At 37.1% G+C, this 20,961-nt stretch overlaps 1 protein-coding gene across 8 annotated transcripts in view; it reads left to right on the top strand.

Annotated features, from left to right (window-relative positions):
• The window catches only part of TTC39B (tetratricopeptide repeat domain 39B), a 141,945-nt gene extending 121,199 nt beyond the window's left edge, over nt 1-20,746 (top strand). For all 8 annotated transcript variants that reach the window (XM_070480533.1, XM_020886860.2, XM_070480532.1 and 5 more), the window contains 4 exons: nt 1,112-1,220; nt 7,076-7,193; nt 9,846-9,962; nt 13,370-20,746. In XM_070480533.1, coding sequence (XP_070336634.1) covers nt 1,112-1,220; nt 7,076-7,193; nt 9,846-9,962; nt 13,370-13,460 — 435 coding nt within the window. In that variant the 3' untranslated portion in view covers nt 13,461-20,746. The remainder of the gene's footprint in view (nt 1-1,111; nt 1,221-7,075; nt 7,194-9,845; nt 9,963-13,369) is intronic.
• The last annotated feature ends 215 nt before the right edge of the window (nt 20,747-20,961 follow it).

Below are 20,961 nucleotides of genomic sequence, written 5' to 3'. Positions count from 1 at the left end.
AATTTGTGGTAACTAGGAATTTTACCAAAATCCTATATTTCACAAAATGACCAGTTCAGATACAAACGTTTCTTTTTCTGATAAAATGTTCGATCAATAAAAATAAAATTTTTAAAAATCATCAGCTTAAATAAATATTGCAAAAGTTATTGAACTCTTAACATGATTTCTAATAAGAAAATTTAGATGTAAAGCAAGAATGTTGTGATCTTAGTTTTCAGTCCCAAAAGGTGATGATGACTTTGCTGTCACTCAACTCCAGTGTATTTTCCTTGTTTCTACTGCTTCCCTGTAAGAGGCTGTTCAAACAATCTTACATATTTTACCATTTATTTATTTCCAAGGAGATTCTAATTATCCTGCTTACAATTCATACCTTTCAAAATATGAACTGAACTACCAGGAAAATTAGAAAAATATTTTCAAGCAAGAGCACATTTGCTTTTGGTTCAAAAAAAAAAAGAGAAAAATTCTCATCTGTTAGCCTATTAAATGTAATTTGCAATGAGGGCTGTCATTCTGCCATATGGCCTTTAAATGAATGTATTTTCTGCATATTGGATTGCATTACTGGACTACCACATGTTTTTAATGGTATAAAAGAACCTGAGCCAGGTAAAATATTTCCTATGTTCATCTGCAGTGATGTCCTTGGAAACATTTTATGTAAACAATTGGCATATATAGAAAAAATGTTTCCCTTTACTTAAGAGTAACAACAGAAATTTGTTTGAATTGTTCATAATATCTTTTTAAAATATTATATTTATTTCTCTCTGTAATCTTATTGCCTTCTAGAAGGATTGGATACCAGTAGGTGCTTAGTAAATACTTCTTAAATGAGTAAATTAATTTTTCAGTGAAGACACAATAATCAATGTACACTGAACTATTTTGTAGTGTAAAAGGCAAAAAGCATTAAAAGCATTAAATAAATTGAAAATGGGGAGATTAAATCACCAAACTCCAAATGAAGAAAGCTAAGAAAAATGATCTCTAAATGTCTTGAGAGCACTAGCAACTGCGGCAAAACATTCACACTTAGCTTTGTTGTAAAGTACACCGAATGACCTCACATAATTGTGAATGGTTTCTCATTTTTCCTCATTAGGAAATGATGTATGTTTGGAATGGTTTTCCACTAGTGAGTAAAAGAAAAGACCTTTCTGAAAATCTGTTGGTAACTGTGGAAAAGGCCGAGGCAGCTCTACAAAGTGAGAGTAAGTATGAAAAGCGAGAGCCTGGAAATCTTTACGGCTGCCCCTCCGGTCCTTGCCCCGATCACATCCGCTCATGTTGATCTGTGTGCTCATGTTGATGATGAGGACAAAAGAGCTTGAGCCGCAGGTGTCCGGTTGATTGCAGTCAAGATAGGGGGAAGAAGCCTGATACAACAGGGATGAGCGCTGGGGACGTGAGGCTCCGTGAAAGAAGCCGGAGGCAAGACAACAGAGTGTGTGATTCCGTTTATATAAAATATCGAGGATAAATCAGTCCATAAAGACAGCAGATTAGTGGCTGCCAAGGGGTGGAGAACTGGGGGTGTGTGATCACTCAAGGGTGTGGCATTTCTTCTTTTCATGATTGCTTATTTTTTAAAAATTTGTTATCTTTTAATTGGAGTGTCATTGCTTCACAATGTCATGTTAATTTCTGCGGTACAACAGCATGAATCAACTCTATGCATACATAAATCCCCTCCTTGGATCTCCCTCCCATGCCCCCGTCTTACCCCTCTAGGCTGACACAGAGCGCTGTGCTGAACTCCCTGTGCTAAATAGCACATTCCCACCAGCTATCTGTTTTACACATGGTAGTGATATCTGTTATTACTACTCTCAATTCATCCTGGAGTATGATATTTCTTTTTGGAGGTGCTGAAAATGTTCTAAAGTTGATTCTGATGATGGTGCACGTCACTGTAATATACTCAAAACCAGTGAATTGTACACTTTACATGGGTGAATTGTATGTTATGGGAATTTTACCTTAAAGCTGTTACAAAAAAAAAAAGAAAAAGATGAAGAAGACAGTTTTAATTTTAGAGCAGTACAAGGAGAGTGGTGTGTACTTCTGGTTTTAGTTGGTTTTAACTTTTTCCATGCCTCCTTTATTGCTCTCTAATGACTATTGCGTTTTTACAGACCCAGAGAATTATTTGTTTTCAAGTTGAAATCTTGTTACAATTTGATTTTTTTGCTTATTACTTCCGGTTGTACTGGGAGCCCTCCTCCACTTTACTGGATGCTCCTTATACTGGAAGCAGCTGCCGTAGTAGGAGGAAAGGCAGCTGATTTGGGCTTAGTGTCCCAGCTCTGCAGCTGTGAGTCTGTTGGAAACATAACTTGTCCATAACCAGGAGGGCCTTTGGGTTCTTTTAGAATGAAACCCAGGGTTTTCTTGCTGTGACATTTTCTAGTTCTCTGTCATGAATAGAGGCTTTATCTTTTTGCTAACAATGCCATAAGTGATAGCTTTTACTGTATCCTTAGTTAGTTAGTTCAGTCACTCAGTCGTGCCTGACTCTTTGCGATCCCATGAACCAGAGCACGCCAGGCCTCCCTGTCCATCACCGACTCCTGGAGTTTACCCAAACTCATGTCCATTGAGTCGGTGATGCCATCCAACCATCTTATCCTCTGTTGTCCCCTTCTCCTCCTGCCTTCAATCTTTCCCAACAACAGGGTCTTTTCAAATGAGTCAGCTCTTCGCATCAGGTGGCCAAAATACTGGAGTTTCAGCTTCAACATCAGTCCTTCCAGTGAACACCCAGAACTGATCTCCCTTAGGATGGACTGGTTGGATCTCCTTGCAGTCCAAGGGACTTTCAAGAGTCTTCCCCAACACCACAGTTCAAAAGCATCAATTCTTCTTTGCTCAGCCCTCTTTATAGTCCAACTCTCACATCCATGCATGACCACTGGAAAACCATAGCCTTGACTAGATGGACCTTTGTTGGAAAGTAATGTCTCTGCTTTTTAATATGCTATCTAGGTTGGTCATAACTTTCCTTCCAAGGAGTAAGTGTCTTTTAATTGTACCCTTATCAACCCTCAAATCATTTAGATGTTACTCCAAGACAATGGTCTTATCCTCTGGAACCACAGGAGTAAAACCAAAATTTCTAGGGTGATAAACATTGTAAAAGGCATAGAAATTCACGAATAGACAGGAAAAATTCTCACAGTTAACTCACTTTTCTTAACTTGAGGAAAACAGGCACTGAAGGGGTACTGGCTGCATGTCCTATACTCCCCACACGGAGGATTAAATTATCATCTGTGACTCCAGGGATGAGCACCTCATTTAGATCATTTTTTACTTTGGCCACAGCATGGGGCTGAAATGTTTAATGAGATAAATTAAACATTACATTTGAAAAATGTAGGTGAAAAAAGTCACCCGTGTTTTTCCTACTATGCACAATTAATTTAGAGTTTCTGTTTATGCCCTCCCAGATTTATTTTTATAGTTATGATCATAGTGTATCTGGACATACTTTAGCCTATATTTTTTATTTATTATATCATAACCTTTTCTGTCATTGAGATATAATTGACATATAACACTATATTAGTTTTGGATGTACAGTGTAATGGTTTGATATTTGTACACATTACTTTCCATATTTGAAATTATTCTAACTTTAGATTCCCATCAATAGTTCAGTTCAGTCACTCAGTCGTGTCCAACTCTTTGTGACCCATGGACTGCAGCATGCCAGGCCACCCTGTCCATCATCAACTCCTGGAGTTTATCCAAACTTATGTCCATTGAGTTGGTGATGCCATCCGGCCATCTCATCCTGTGTCGTCCCCTTCTCCTCCTGCCCTCATTTTTCCCAGCATCAGGGTCTTTTCAGATGAGTCACCTCTTCACATCAGGTGGCCAAAGTATTGGAGTTTCAGCTTCAATGAACACCCAGGACTGATCTCCTTTAGGATGGACTGGTTGGATCTCCTTGCAGTCCAAGGGACTCTCAAGAGTCTTCTCCAACACCACAGTTCATAAGCATCAATTCTTCAGTGCTCAGCTTTCTTTATAGTCTTAACTTTCACATCCATACATGACCACTGGAAAAACCATAGCCTTGACTAGACGGACCTTTGTTGGCAAAGTAATGTCTCTGCTTTTAAACATGCTGTCTAGGTTGGTCAAAACTTTTCATCCAAGGGGTAAGCATCTATTAATTAGCTTTTAATTAATTAAACATCTATTAATTAGCTATAATTATAGATATAGATGTAAACATTTTAGATCTATTATATTATTATATAGATTTTATAATTGTATATCTAAATTATAATTTAGATATAAAATTTTATATAAATTTTTAATCTTTATTATAGATAAAATAAACCTCTTTACATTTTTACATTATCTTCTACATTTTTAATTGTAGGAAAATGCATATAATATAAAATTTGCCATATTAACCATTTTTTAAACTGTATGGTCCAGTAGTGCTAAGTATATTCACTCAGTTGTGCAGCCAGTTTTGGGAACTTTTTCATACCCCTTAAACAGTAACTCCCCATTTCCCGCTCTTCACAGTGGTTGGCAATCACCATTTTGCTCTTTATTACTGTGAATTTGACTACTCTAGAGACTTTATATAGATGGAATCGTGCAGTCTTTTTCTTTTTGTGCTGCTTAATATTTCCCTTATCCTAATGTCCTCCAGGTACATCCATGTTGCAGCATGTGTCAGAATTGCCTTCATTTTTAAGGCTGCATAATATTCCGCTGGATGTTTATACCAAATTTTATCTATTCATCCATCAATGTATATTTGGGTTGCTTCCACTTTTGACAACTGTGAACAATACTTCTATGAACATGTATATGCAAATATTTCATTCAGATGCTGCTTTCAGTTCTTTTAGATATATGCCTCAAGGTGGATTTGCTGGATCATGTAACATTTCTATTTTTAATTTTTTTAGGAACTGACATACTGTTTTCTCTAGTGGCTGTACCATTCATTCCCACCAACAATGCACACAGGTTTCCATTTCTCTCCATCCTTGACAATGCTAGTAATTTTCTTTTCTTTATCTGTTTTGTTTGTTTTTTGGTAGTAGGCATGCTAATGGATGTAAGTTTTTTTTTTTTTTTTACAATTTTTAATATAGAATAATTTCAAAAGGAAAAATATTTACTTTGATTTGAGTGGAAATTCAACGTAATGCCACATCATTTTAAAATTTAACTGAGATAAGACTCCATAAAAATTTACTTTAAAAAATGGGTTTCAGAAATTGCAGTTCAGTAAAATCTATTAAGGGTTTTAAACAAGTTTACTAGTATTAATTTTTGTGGAACTAATTTGGCCACTTTTCATTAATTTGTTCCTTTGAACACTTATTTTTCATACCAAGTATAGCATTGTGATAATAGAAAAAACATTGTTCCTGTCATCAAGGGAATTATTTGTGATTAAATGGCACATATTTGCAAATTAGATGAAAAAATAAATATGTTTTAAAGTAAGTGTATATGTGAGAAATGGGAGGTAAAGAAAAACCTTTTTTTTTAATTAAGTGAAAACATGTGTAGGATATTTGTTCCTCCAAAGGAGTAGGCTAGCTTGCTTCTGTTTTCCTACAAAGACGAGGGTTTTAGTTCAATAGAATAAATTCTAATGTTTGAATGTCTATCCTTTGTAGTATAGACTAATACATACCACCATTGAGTAAGACCCTTATTTTCCACGTGGAATTGATTCCAACACTCACTGTGGATACCACAGTCTTTGGATGCTCAAGTTCCATACTCTGCCCTCTGTATCCACAGATTCCCATTCACAGATTCAATCAGCCGCAGATCCTAAACATAGCCCCAATCTGGTTTGTTGATTAGAAGCATAAATCGAAATTTTTGAGCTGGGGGGGAATGGTCTTTAATAGGGAAGGTAATGTAGTATTGATATTTGTGATTTTCATAGTGAATAACTTGTCAGATCTTGGAAGTGAGAGGTGATTATCAGCTATTTTCAGTACCTAGAAATAAAGCAACCTTCTTTGACTTGGTTAAATAGCATCCTTAACCTCCCATAGACAAGCTGTTTACTGATTAAAACACCAGCATGCGTTAATGGTGATTTCTGACATTTGTCCTGAAAGCAAGAGTATTTCAGTATGAAGGACTCTCAGAGCCTCATCATTTTGGTTTTTTGTCCCTTCCCACCTGGGTTGTCACAGCCTGAAATGTATAAATTATCAGTCTGTCTTGGAATGACTTCTTATTTCTACTTAACTTGCAAAAAAGAAAAACCCAAATTCAAAAGTGGTAGATGCAAAATGGCCACCTTTGTCAGATAGATGTCACACACGATATGGTTCCTTCTGTTAATATGTATTAGCCTTGGGCTATAGAAGGTAGAGTTGTTTTCAAAAGCAAAAAATGTCCTGAAAGAAGATCCTCTATGTTAGCCTCATGCAGTTAGAAGTTTGTGGGGATTTTAGGTGCCTTACACGTATTTCAGAACCACTTTGTCTAATTTTATGATATAATTTCATCCCCCAAAGCACCTAACCTGGGAGAACTGGTAAGCTGTAAACATAATGATCTGGGGAGGGTGTTCTCCGTCCTGAATTTTTAATGGGGAGAAGGCCATCTGCTTCTCCACATGGAAGCGTTACCCTCTTCTGCAGGAAGCCAGCCCAGTAAGGGGCCAGAGCCACAGGAAGAGGCCGCCTGCTTGATCCTCACTGCTTTACCTTTCATTAAATTAATAAAGCTCTTACTTTATTTACAGTTCAAACTTCCTATTATTTTACCTAAGGTCACTTAACTCAGAGGTGAGCACCTAAAAAATTTTTTTAGGTGGCTAGAGTGATAAAGTGAAAAAAGACTAGAGTGAACCCCTTAATCAAATGGTGTGTTGAAGTATTAAACTCGACATTCTTTATATTTGAAGTATTTCCCTGAATTTAGTGAGGCATAGAAATGCTAAACATATTTATTTTTTTAATTTTTAAATGATCCCTCTGAAACCTAACAGCTGTTAGTGCTGCCTCTTAAGTAGGGTATTTTTGTTTTTGTGAGTGAACTATATGTGTTTTGCTTTAAGACCCTAGTGACTACTCCGTAGATGACGACTGCCTAGTGAAACTGCTAAAAGGATGCTGCCTGAAGAACTTACAGCGGCCCTTGCAAGCAGAATTGTGCTTCAATCACGTTGTCCAAAGGTAAAAGCAGACAATGAAACCAGCTTGAGTGCAAATTGCAGTTTCTGGGGAATTGCTGTGAGAAAGTGATGCTTTTATCTCCATTGCTAACCTTTTTTTACTTGGTGTTATCAGAAAGAGAATTCAGTAATGTTTTCTTTATTCTTTGAGAAAAAAATGATAACCTAAGTGAACATGGCTTTATGCCTTTCCACCTGGTATTCAGAGGTGACTCACGAAAGCTAAATTTACAGCCAAGCTGAGAGGTGTCTGTCTAAATACTGGCAGTGTCATACTGAGCACATGATACTTTTTTGATTTGTGCATTTGTCCATTATTCATTTATTCTACCAATATTTGAGTACCTACTATGTGCCAGAAACTGTGAACCCAAATCCTAGGGTTTCAGAGTTGAATAAACAGACTAACCATCATTGTAATGAAAATTTGGTAGGAAAGAACAACTGTGATGAATGCTGTAACAGCTTCTCTTTTGGCAAGGGGCATTTTTCTGTAGATGAATGAGTTTTATCCCCTCAGTAGCATTGATGATGATGCCCTGCTCCTTTGCTAATTAGTGAGTTGAGTCAAGGTTCTGTTGTCTGGCCCTCTTCTCTGCATCTGGAGTTGCAGATGCAGTTATCTACAGGGGCCAGACAAGTAACCTTTCTGAGTGATGGTGGGGATGGGGATTGGTGGGCACTGCAGATCAGGGAGATTGTGTGGTCTCTCTAAAGAGTACTGCCACTCCTGAACTCAAATTGATTATTACTCTTGACAGTGTGAGCCCACTAGTAATAATCCCTACAATTTATGATTGAAAGCCTGGAATCTGAATTTTATGTAACATCTGATTTTTAAACCTTGGCTCAATTTTTTGGAAAGCATTTTATATACCAAATAAGTCACAGCCACGGACTTCTGCTTGACGTCTTCTGTTCGATATCATGTGCTTTCCCATCTGTAACTACTGATCCTCTTTTTCAGACCATATTTTCTGAGTATGTAGGAGGACTGCTGTCCTTATAAGAAGAGGAAAGAGACAATGTCTTTCTCAAATTAATAATATGCTGTCTTTAGTAAATATGTTAAAGAAGTATCCATTGAGCTCTCTTTTACTGACCTTTTTATTAGGATTTAAAGGATGACCTATTTGGGCTATTTGTTGTGTCTTTTGCATCTCATAGTGGATAGTTTGCTGGTGTGTTTTATAGTTTTGGATTGTGAACTCAGCTTCAATGAGTTTTATCTTGAGACTCCAGTGAGGCTAGGATTGAGGAAGAGTCTCTTTCTAAAGCGCTTGTGCTTTTATTTCTGCCAGATGCCCCAAAGGGTTTTCTCACCCTGGGCCACTTTCATGTTAATTTCATTGCTTAGAGCTTCTTGGATCATTTGGGCCACATAAATTTGAATTGCAAATTCAGGTGAGGACAGACCCATTGATTATTAATTTCTTAAGGGATTTGCTTTTTCTTCCTGCCTAGAGAGTAGGCCAGTCTTCCCACAAGGCACTAGTGGTTAAGAACCCACCTGCCAATGCAGAAGACATAAGAGATGCAGGTTTGATCCCTGGGTAGGGAAGATCCCCTGGAGGAGGGCACGCAACCCACTCCAGTATTCTTGCCTGGAGAATCCCATGAGTGGAGGAGCCTGATGGTTTATAGTCCATAGGGTCGCAAAGAGTCAGACACGACTGAAGCAGCTGAGCCCAGAGTATGGGCCACAGAGTCCATTGCCCTTGTCTTCCTCCTGTGCCATGAGTGGGTTTTCATCTTCTACCCTTTCTCTGATGGAGCTGGGCCCCAGCTTTTTGGAGTGGTCTCAGCCCCTGCTGTACGTATTATGTGGGCCCAAGGTCTTACTTCCTGTGTCGACATAGAGACACAAAGCCTTGGCTGAAACAGACCCAGGAGTGCTTTGGCATCATCGACACGATTAGAGTTCTGGCTTTGTTTTCAGTTTGAGAGTCCTCCCTGTGTTCTTGTGAGCTGAGCTCTCCTTTTAAAAGGGTGTTGCTCTTACTTGTTTTAGTGCTTCTAGATGTTGGGAAGTCAGGTGATTTTCATCATACTGCTGTAAGCGGAAGTGTTGGCCCCTTCTTTCTTGACGTTTTGAAGCATTATAAGACAAACAGTGTAAGGAGAGTTAAACCTTAGTGAAAAATAAGTGGAGTCATTTTCTAAATGGAGTCATTTCTGAACATGTTCATGATCTTGTCCTTTCTAGGATAATCTTCAAAAATCTGCATGTTTTTGTCTATGTGAAAGGCAGTAAACAATGTTCAGTGCTGAATTTAGACCATGGAATAAAATAAAAGAGTAATAGAGGAAATCCCTGGTGTTCCAGTGGTTAGGACTTTATGCTTCCACTGCAGGGGGCGTGAGTTCAATCCCTGATTGGGGAACTAAGATCCTGTATCCCATACAGTGAGACCAAAAAAAAAAGTAATATATTAAAAGCATACTGTTAAAAATAAATAAATAAAAAATAAAAGCATACTGATTATTGCCATGGTTTATTATATTCTTCAACTGTATAATGATAGCTTTTCTCTGGTAATAGACTTAGTGCTGTACCTATTTTCATAAGAATGGGGAAAAATATATATGTTGAAAAAGAATGATATGTTCCTTCTTCTGTTTAGATTTAATTACTTTTCATTCACTCTTTTAGTGAAAAGCTACTGAAGTATGACCACTACCTGGTGCCATTTACTCTGTTTGAACTGGCATTTTTGTATAAAAACCAAGGAGAAATTGACAAGGCCATAAAGGTCCTAGAAACTGCAAGGTAAGTGGTAATGGCAGCTTTTCCTCCATTGCTATGGAGTCAGGAATATCAATACTGTTTTTACAACAGCAGTAACTTGATACACTTAAAAACGAACACATTAATGAAAAAGTCATTATATTACCTTTGCTAATTTATGCTTAATTTCTGCTTGTGGCTTTTGTTGGAATTGTGCAATTTTCAACCTTCTTAATGCCTGACCCTGTGACTGTTTACAAATGTTGTGATTTGGGGGTACCTACAGGACAGAGTTCTAACCTATTCTCTTCTGTATCAGGGATCAGAAAACTTTTTCTATAAAGGGCCAGTTAGTACTTCTGGCTTTTCAGTAGAGGGTCTCCATTGTAAGTACTCAATTGTATTGAAAGTGGCCATAGAAGGCAATATGTAAATAAATATGTGTGCCCAGAGTTGGCCATAATTTTGGTTATAGTTTGCTGACCTTTGGTATATTCCACCATCTCTCTCATTTCATTAAAAAGCCTCTGATTTGAAGAAGCCCTTTGAATCTTCCTGACTCTCTTCTTTCTGGGTATTGTGGCAATTTCAAAGCACTTTATCAATCCTGGTGGACAGTGGTGCTCAGATTTCCTGTGATCATGGTTCGTTTACTGCAGACACAAACCCTGTGGTCTGCTTGCTTTGAACACTACTTACAGTGGAGAAAGAATGCCATGATAGCTCTAGGCCATAAATGGCTTAATAACTCATTGGTTTGTTCATTTCCTTAAATTGAGTGAGTATTCACTGAGTACCTATTATGTGCCAGATGCTAGAGAAGGTTCTAGGCAAACAACTATGCATCAACAGGCAATATTTCTGCTTTCTAAATAGTGGGGTATTGGTAAATACACAGATAAGAAAAATAGCAATGATTTATGCTTTGTTGAGATTTATGATATGATACAAGGTACCTGGGTGTCACTTTAGATTGAGTTGATTCTGAAAGGTTTCCTTGAGGTGGTACTATGTTGTTGAGATTAGCATCATTAAAGCCAGTCCTGAGAAGATCTGTCACCAGAAGACTGGATGAGGAGCATTCCTGGCTGGGGATAGGAGGGGGAGGGTGTCAAGATACTAGGGTGATAATTGTTAGAAAACGCCGCGGGAAGAAAGAGCCACCTCTAAGGACCGTTGATGAAGGCCTTTATTGGGTGGTCGCTCTCGGGCAGAACTCCCGGGGGCGGGTGAGTGAAGAGACAAAGGGAGTCTGCAACCTGCGGGAAGAGGGGCGGCACCTATATACCCTGGCGGGTACGGAAGCGGCGGGACCTTTTCGAATATGCTTGGAGTCAGGCTCTAGGGTGCTGATTGGCCTTTTGTCCCGTGTCGGTTTTTCTTGATTGGCCGGAGTCTTGGCACCTTCGCGTCCATCAGTCTGCCTGGCAACGGGCTGCTGATTGGCAGATGTCTGTCCCTGGTACTTATCTGGGACCTTTTGGCGGGGGCAGTCAGCGTGACCTTTCAATAATGATGCTTTACTGAAATGGGGAATACTTAGAGGAGCAGGGTTGAAGAAAGGAAAAAAACATACTTCTGTTTGGGCTGTGTTATTTTGAGGTGCCTATAGGTATTCATGTGGAGATGGTGAGTTAACAGTCATTTATATGAGCATGTAGTTCAGTGTAAAGGTTAAGGCCAGTTGTAGATATTTGAATGTCACCAGGACAGAGACAGTGATATTTAAAGCTGTGGTGGGGTCATTTGGGGAAAGTTGTATGGCTAGAGAAGGAGATCCAGCACAGGGCCTTGAGCTATGCAATTATTTTAGAGATTAAATAGTAAGATTAAGAAGTGGCTATGAGTTAGGATGACATCCTTGAAAGCCAAGTAAACACAATGTTTCAAAAGAAGAGTGGGAATTTGTGAAGATGGTTGCCAAGAGGTCAAGCAAGGTGAGACCAGAGAAGTGGCTGCTGAATTTGGCAGCATGAAGATCATCAGCAGCTTGACAAGTGAAGTGAGAAAGTGGAGTCAGCCATTCCACTTTTTTATTTTTTTAAGCTAGAGATATGAGAAAGTCACTTTTAGTTTCTTGAGAGTGAGTATGACTCCCATTTCAGCTAACGTTCGTGTATCTTCAAATCTAGCCATTGGAAAATTTGGGACTAAAAGTTCTGTTTCTGAGTATTTATCATGTGGACATATTTAGTGTTATCAGATGGTAAAGAATCCGCCTGCAATCCGGGAGTCCTGGGTTTGATACCTGGGTTGAGAAAATCACCTGGAGAAGGGAATGGCTACCCACTCCAGTATTCTGGCCTGGAGAATTTCGTGGACAGAGGAGCCTGGCAGGCTGCAGTCCATGGGGTTGCAGAGAGTCGGACACGACTGAGCAACTTTCAAGTAATATATAAAGGAAATATATAGCAATGAAAATAAAAGACCAGTAATTCACTGAGAAAAAACAAGACCAGCAGTGATCAAAAAGTCAACACTAACTCAAGACAGTGCTAGTGATGCCAACATAGACAAACTTCCCAATAATTTCAAGACTGTTGATTATCTGCAGTTTTCCTTGTACAGTAGGAGCTTTTGCAAAGCTGCTGAGGTTAATTAGGGAAATACTCAATTACATCTTTTGGTAAATTCTATAAGATGTTGGCTTAGCTTATGAATAATAACTCTTAGCAAGGTTACTAGTAAGTAATCCTTAGACCTGTATAACATAAAGGACTGTAGAAAGAAGTGAATGCCACGGCAGAGAAAGATATAGCTTTCCCATGGGCCAAGGTTGTGTGTATGAACATAGAGCCCAAGATCCAAGCCACTCCATTTTACTGAGTCTGAACAATTCTAGCAAAGACAAGTCAACGTGGTTGATATAAGTGAAGTTTTAAAGTAATCTGTGGATTTCTAATTCCCCTCCTGACATTGTCACATAATAGTTATTGACCAAACCATTGATATTTGCCTGTGAGAATTGGAGTAAGTAATTTTGTTGTTACCAAATAATTCTACTATCTTTGTTGTCACTGTTGTTTCATGAGTGTGTGTGTGTGTATTTAACTTAAATTTTTTTTGAGGGGGTGAATGATCCTCTTCACCTTGTTTATATGAGGTTGTCTAAAATTTCCAGTTTAGAAAAGGAGGTCAGCTATTTAAAAATAGTTCATAAAATTTTTTAAGCCCTCAGCATAACCTTCTTGCTGTTTGGGAGAAGTACAAACCTTGCTATTCAAAGTAGGATTTTTAGACCACCACCTGGAAACTTCTAGAAATACAGAATATTGTCATCCCCCTCTCTTCCCAGGAATAGAATCTTCATTTTAACAAAATCCACTGTTATGCATAGTGATGTTTGAGAGTAGATAAAGAATGAAGCTGAGAGGGAGGGGAATAGGGTGGTAGTGCCCTGGTTTATAAAGGAATTTTGACATTAAAATTTTATTGTTATCTGTCTTTAGAAATAACTACAAAGATTACTCATTGGAGTCCAGACTACACTTCAGAATTCAGGCAGCTCTTCACCTCTGGAAAAAATCATCTTCAGATTGATCAGAACATGAAGGATGGATTTTTCTCTCAATTTGTACTGGTGTCTACTGTAGATTAGGCCTTGTATTAAAGTGAAAAAATGATCTTGTGAATGAGAGACAGAAAACTAATTTTGCTGTCAATGTTTTCTATAATTTGTGTGGTTTACTCTTGGTCTACTTAAGTGTTTTTTTTTCTCTATGGAATGATGGTCAGTAATATTTTGAAAACTCTTATATTTTGCATCTTCAAAAGGAATTTCTTATTAATTTGGAGAGTGAAGAAGTCTTTTAAAGGACTCACAGGTACAATAAAGTCTAAATAGATTATTTATTTTTTTAAATGTGGAAATGAATATCATGTAAGTAGTAAATGGCTTATAACCTGAGCCATATTTAGATTTGTTGGGCAGTTAAATTTCAGAGAGTTTGTTGCCTAGAATTTAAGTTTCAGAAACAAAATAAGAAAAACCTACATTCAAAAATAGCTTAATCATTTTCCGAAAACTCCTGAAAAAGACAAGTAATGGGTGTGAACAGGACAGGTAACATAGGTAACTGGTTGAAAGACCTGTATCTAGAAAAGATGAGATGTTGTTATTGTTTTTTATTCTTCATATAAGTTAAAAGTGGTGACATTTTTGAGAGACTATCCTGTTTTTGAATGTACTTAAATCTGTCATTATTATAACAAAATTCAAAAAACTCTGTGTATCTAAAGGGAAAATTTATATTTTAGATTATCCTCAACCTTAATCATGAGAGCTAAAAAATATACCTTGATTATTTTTCTTATAAAGTTCCTGCTGCTTTAAATGATATATAAAATATCAATAATTTTTACACTCATAATGTTGGTGTGTAAGGTCTAGTTTTCTAATCTTTCTAGCACTGTGATGTTTCCTTGTAAATATCTGGACTGTGCTTATCCTTTAATTTGCAGACACAATCAGGGCATAGAGTGAAAGAGAGCCCGACTCTGTATGGTGCTGGGTCTGCTGTCAGCAGTTACCAGGGTGACCTTTAGGGAGTGTCGTGCTCTCTCCATCACTGTATTTTCCTCATTTGTGAAATGGAAAAAGAACAGATGACTTCCAAGGTCACTTTCAGTTTTATAATTGTAGGTCAGTGTCTTAGGTATTTATTTTCAGCAACCAATGTTAAAATGTTTAATCCAAACCATTCCCACTTAATGTGTGTTTTATTTTACAATCACCACTGCCTCCACCCCTGCACCCCCACCCCAGCTCTCCAATATGTATATGCAGAGGCTCAGGACAATATTGCATACAGAGAGACAAAAAACAATTTATGAATCGATGAATCAGAATTTTGTCTTATTTTTGTTATGAAGAATATCTTGTCCTTGGAAGCCTCTGCAGTTGAACAAAAACAGCCCCAGACAGGCAGGCAGGAGCCCTGCTCTGTTAGTTAATAGTTCCTCAACATGGAGCAAGTCATCCACCCTTTTTAGGACTCAGTTTCCCCAATGGAGATAGCAACACAGAGCTTGGCATTTGTGAGGGCTCAATGGAATAACGTGCGTGGTAGCTTTTTTGTAAATTGAAAGGCTGGGTGAATATGAGTTGTTGTAATAGTTATAATTTTATGTACAGATTACAGTATCAAAACTGAAGTATTGGCTGAGCCTGTGGTCTCTGATGTAAAATGAAAGAAGCATGGAGATTCAAACAAGTTTGGATTTATTCAGTGTTTAGCACTGACATGAGCTCACGTTGTGAATTTGCACCTTGATGTTTATTTCCTGTTATAAGAGGCTGTGGGCTTCCCAGGTGGTGCTAGTGGTAAAGTACCCACCTGCCAATGCAGGAGACATAAGAGATGTGGATTCGATCTGTGGGTTGGGAAGATCCCCTGGAGGAGGGCTTGACAACCCAGCTCCAGTATATCTTGCCTGGAGAATCCCATGGACAGCGGAGCCTGGTGGGCTATAGTCCATAGGGTCGCAAAGAATTGGACATGACAGAAACGACTTTGCACACATGCACGCACGCCTAAGAGCCTGTATTCAGCAAGTATTTGATCTTATTTTCTTCACTGTACTAATTCTTGGCCAATACTGAGGATGTATTTCCAATGGAAAATGATGAATTCAACTCTAGTCAGAATACCACCCTTTCAGATAATATAGGTGGTAGATTTCCTCACATGCTAATAATATGAATTATAAAACTTTACGTGAGGACCAAAGAGGAAATAAATTAACTGCCATTACAATTAGTAGTGGAAAATCTGTTCAACAATTTCTTTAAATATTACTTGGGAAAAAAGTTTCCAAATTCCTTAGGAGAGCTTTGGTAGCATTTTTTTTTTAAATTAAAAAAAAAAAAGCTCATTGCTTTGGTCAGAAGCCCAGAGCAAAAGCAAGTAAAAAAAATGCTGTTTCTGATGTAAAATGGAAATGGTTTAAGTTAATGGAGGTTATTTTTGTTTTAACTCAGCATTACCAGAACAAATATAAAAAATTAATATCTCCCATTAAGATTTTTCCTTTGTTATTTGTTCTTATTATATTTGTATTTGTATTTCCTATCTGCTAACCTATCCAGTGGATTTTTAAATGTTGTAGTATCATTAATGCTACAAATATTCATCTGTTTCCTGCCATGTTCAAGATACCATGGCAATACTAGCTTCTTGTGACCTCTATGAATACTGCATTTATGGAGTTATTTTGTGACCCAGGGTGTACTGTGAAGAATGAGTCCTGAAATGACAATGTTTTATCTGCTGTTTTAAGGGGCATTTGTAGGCTGCCAATGTGTCTGACAGCTGGTGCAATTTGTGTAATTCTTGGTATAATTGCCTTTAAATTTTTTTTTTTTAATGAAAAGCCAGAGGTTGGCTTTATGTAAACTTAAGATCCCTTGGAGAAGGGAATGGCTAACCACTCCAATATCCTTGCCTAGAGAATTCCATGGACAGAGGAACCTGGCGGGCTACAGTCCATGGGGTCGCAAAGAGTCAGAGATGACTCAGCAACTAACAAACACAAACTTAAGACTTAAATAGATTAGACTTTGTAATTTTGGTGACAAGGAAAGCATGATTTCTGCTTGACAATGGAAGATCAACTGTATCAGCTCTTATATGAACATATGTTTTAACATTTCTTTGCTTCTCTGGATACAAGAAGGTCCCAAGTTATATAGGAAAAGGAGGTTCATTGATTCTTTGTCTCTACTATAAGTGAGTAGAAGCTGTGGATGAATTCCAGATTAATCAGCGTCAAAGATTATTAATCATTGAAACAACAAAAGTATAACCATCTCTTTTGCAAAGGAGTGAGTTTAGCAGAGCTATGTGACGATCATTCTTACCTGACCTGGAAGCTTGTGGTTTGAGCTTTGAGGTCACTGTGAGTCTTTGTTAGGACTCAAATCAGTGGGATTGTGTAAAGAAGAAAGTTACCACCTTTCAAAGAAAAGTGTTTTCTCTTTTGAAGCTACTTTTAGAGGCAGTTACATTATGATAGGCACTAATAGTTGCTGCTAATACTCATTACGATTTCCCTTCTCATCCATTCTTTAAACTGAGTCTGTTGATGTTTCTGAATAGAGATTTTTCATTTGAACTTTAAAAATAATTTCATAAAGATCTTTATAGTCAACTGAAAAAATTTCTGGCATTATTCTGATTAATTCTTCATGAACTTTTTTTGTATTTCTGTTTTTTCTAACTTAATCCATATTTGTAGATCATAAATTTAAATACATTTAGTTAAAATAATGAAGACTCCAGTGACTGTTCTGATGCCCTAAAATTTTGTGATTCATAGGGCATGGAATGGATCTCAGGAAATTTATCCTCCCCAACCTCTCAACACTGCTCTTTCTCCTTCAGTCCTGCTCTGTCCAATTATGGTAGCCACTGGCCACGTGTCGCCATAGAGCACTTGGAACTTGGCTCGTGGCACATGTTGGAATGATGCTGAGAGTCAGGGAGCGTTCATTTATACATGCCTTCCCCTGTTGTGCTTCCTGGGGTTCTGACTTATACCTGCTGCCTACTGTGATCACCTTAAGTCACCATAGCTATATTGCCTGTCATGGTTCAAATATGTATCTGTGAGGTTTGCTTTTTCTATTTAAGCTCCCATAAACTTTTATTTCATTATATTTCTTCTGCAAATGGTCATTGATCATTGACCTGTTTGAACATTATTATTCTCTCCCTTCTTCAGTTCCTTATATACTAGACTGAGAGATCTTATTTTTAGGATTATTAGCTTAATCTGACTTTATAGACATTCCTTACTTTTTGAGATGTAACAGCACAAATTCTTAGATTTGTAGAGGAAGAGACTCTCACTTTTAAGATGTTAGATTATATGATTAAAATATTTTCTAGGATTAACATTATTCTGAAGATTTGGGTGACCACTTCAATCTCCTTATATTATTAGTGTTTCATCATTGACTCAGCTAGGCCAATATTCTCCTTTAAAAATTTTAGGCACTAGTTACCCATTTAGAGAATAATTTGGCAAATAGTTTATTTAAAGTTGTGTATTTTTCTTTTGCTGCTTATTATTAATGTTTCATGTGTGTATGATACCTAAGTGATGTGCATATGTATAACTGACATATTTTAAAGCTCTTTAGACATTTCCTATGGGGCTTCTTTGGTGACTCACTGGCAAAGAATCCCCCTGCCAATGGGAAGGTCCCCTGGAGAAGGAAATGACAACCCACTCCAGTATTCTTGCCTGGGAAATCCCATGGATAGAGGAACCTGGCAGGCTGCGGTCCATGGGGTCACAAGGAGTCGGACATGACTTAGGGACTAAACATTTCTTGATAAGATACATAAATAGAGAACAGCTTACAAATATTAAATAGATACTATTATACTGTTCTTTTAGAAGGAGTACAGGGTTTTCTCCCACTTTTCCTCCCCCCAGACCAATTATTTACGTATTTTTTCTTTATATTATTAGACTGTTTGTTGTAAAACCCTGTTTCTGCTCCTCATTGTTGGTAGTTTTGTCTCTTAAACTTCCCTTACACTTAGTTACTTTAGAATGTTGAAGTGTAATGAAAAGGACACACCAGAATTTAGCCTGAGGAGTGATAACTTCTGTGTTGAGTGGTTGCTGTTTGACCTTGATGTTAAAGTCCATTCCAGTCTGTTTATTGTTTCATCACCGCAAAAAGAAATGATACAGGGGCTATGTAGTAGATTGAGAAGGCTGAGCAGGTTCTTGGCCTGATCTATCCCATAGGACAATGTGGATCTAGCTTCACAGGAAGTCCAGCCTTCATTCTGTCCAGTTTACAGATGTGTCAATGTAGTAATACTGTAACACGACTCTGCATGGAGGAATTTAAAGCAGCCACTTCACTGTATTTCGCTAATAAAGAGAGCATACCAGTGCCTACAGGTTAGATATTTCATAGGAAAACTCAAGGTACTTTAATACTGACATTAAGTTAAACCTAGTTGCATATTAATATATAATGTACCTTATATGTTAATCCAGTAGTTCTTAGACACACGTAATTTAAATGATGACTATAAGGGATGCTGGTATATCCCAGTGGGAGCTTTTGTTTTACGGCTATTTAATATTTTTTTAGTAAATTAGTTTTAAGTTTTTAGTTTGTGCTACATCATTTAGGGGGAAAAAAAGTTAGTCTCAGTGTAACAGAACTGAAAACCAGAGACACCGGATAAAATGAATGTGTTAAAGAATATTGCTTATTTCAGTTTTAAAGGAATTACATGATTTTGAAGTGCTGAAAGGTCTTCTTCATTTTGAAGGGAAGACTTTCCCGGCTTTAGAGTCATGCATTTTAATTCATTCTTGTCTTTATCGGAGCCAAGTGTCCGAGTGGCAACTTTGGGTATAGTAAAAAAGTTTAAATAATTTTTGTTAGTTCACTTTTTTTCTTGAAGTGATTTTTTTCTTCATAGTGGACAAATGTGTCCTATATAGTGCTTTAAGAAAGTAATTTACACATAAAGAGAGATTATGGTAAACATTAAAAATCTTAGGCTATTACTTTAACGGCTTTCAAAGACAATACCACTGGGTTCTGTGTAACTAAGATTTGCAGAAGGAGGACACATGTGTTTCACTGATATGTGCTACCCAGAAAAATTACTTAATTCTCAATAGTGTATTGTATTCTCATGTTATGTTAGGGGAGAATTTTATAACTAAGTAGTTTATTTTAAAATTTTTTTCCTTTGCTAACTGCCAACATCAGAACACCTGAATGAATACCAGCAGATTCATTTGTATACTAGTGTTTTAAAATATTTATTTGCAGATGTTTATAGAACTCTTGAATTTTTTGATGTAAGCTGCTGAATCACATGTAAAGGCGAAATATATATTTAATAAGTGAGAAGTATTATTTTATTACTGAGGCTTATTTCCAAAGCAAATTTATTTTGTAGGTACTTCACTTGGAAAATTTTGCTTTGACTTAAAACGCACAAACAAATCTGTCTAGAGATCTGGTCACCTAAAAAACCTTCATGTTACCTTGACATGTAGGGGAATTTTAATTATAGGCCATAGCGTTTTTGCAAATCAATGTTAGTTTCCTGTTGAATCCTCAAACCTAGCTGTATGTACTTTACAATTTAATGTTTTATTAGTAAACATTTTCAGCATTTTATCTCACTTTTTCTCTTCTCATTACATTTGAACTTAAATCCTGTCTTCCCCATTCCCAGTGGTCACAGTTTTACAGAGCAAAATATGTTTAGAAATGGAAGATGTGACTTCCAAGTAAGAAGAATGTGTTTAGTAGCATCCATCTGCTGATCAAGTAGGCATTGGATCTGGTGCTGGATCTGATGCTAGAAAGTGAAATGGCTTGTGGTATAAAAGCATTTTATCAGTATAAGTCAAAAAGAAAGAAGAAAACTGTGAACTTCTGATGTTTTTAATATCAAAACTGTGTTCCCAAATGAGTGTTTATTTGCTGATTTTGTGTAATGTTATCATCTGTGATGTGTAAGCTCATGCTGATACAAGATATAAATTTTCAACATGAAGACATCCGTTCCTGTAGCCTATTTTTAACATTAAGACATTTTTGGAAACAAATATCATCTTAGAAACTGTATTTTTAAGTGCAAATAAATCACCCCATCTTGAAAGTCAGTGTTTTATTTTTCATTCCTTAGTATTACAGAATACTCTGCATTATTAGATGTGTGTTTAAGTTGCTGGATACTCTTGAAATTCTTTATTTTCATATTGCTGCATTGGTTTACCTACAATGTGCAATTGAATTGTTATTTAAATAAATTACACTTGATAGAATTAAAGTCTTCTGGTTGGTCTCCATGTGAAAGATGTACCCAGCACCTGTTTCGCTGATATTTAATTGTAGTGTGATGTACACTTGAATGTTTGTTTCTTGGTAAGATGTTTTTATTTATAGCTGATTTACAGTATTACATTAGTTTCAGGTGTACAATATGGTGATTCAGAATTTTAAAGGTTATACTCCATTTATAGCTATTATACAATATTGGCTATA

This window comes from Odocoileus virginianus, chromosome 18, assembly GCF_023699985.2.
Source record: "Odocoileus virginianus isolate 20LAN1187 ecotype Illinois chromosome 18, Ovbor_1.2, whole genome shotgun sequence".
NCBI lineage: Eukaryota > Metazoa > Chordata > Mammalia > Artiodactyla > Cervidae > Odocoileus > Odocoileus virginianus.
Note: the sequence above shows the minus strand (reverse complement) of the source record. Positions and strands in the feature narration are given on the sequence as shown.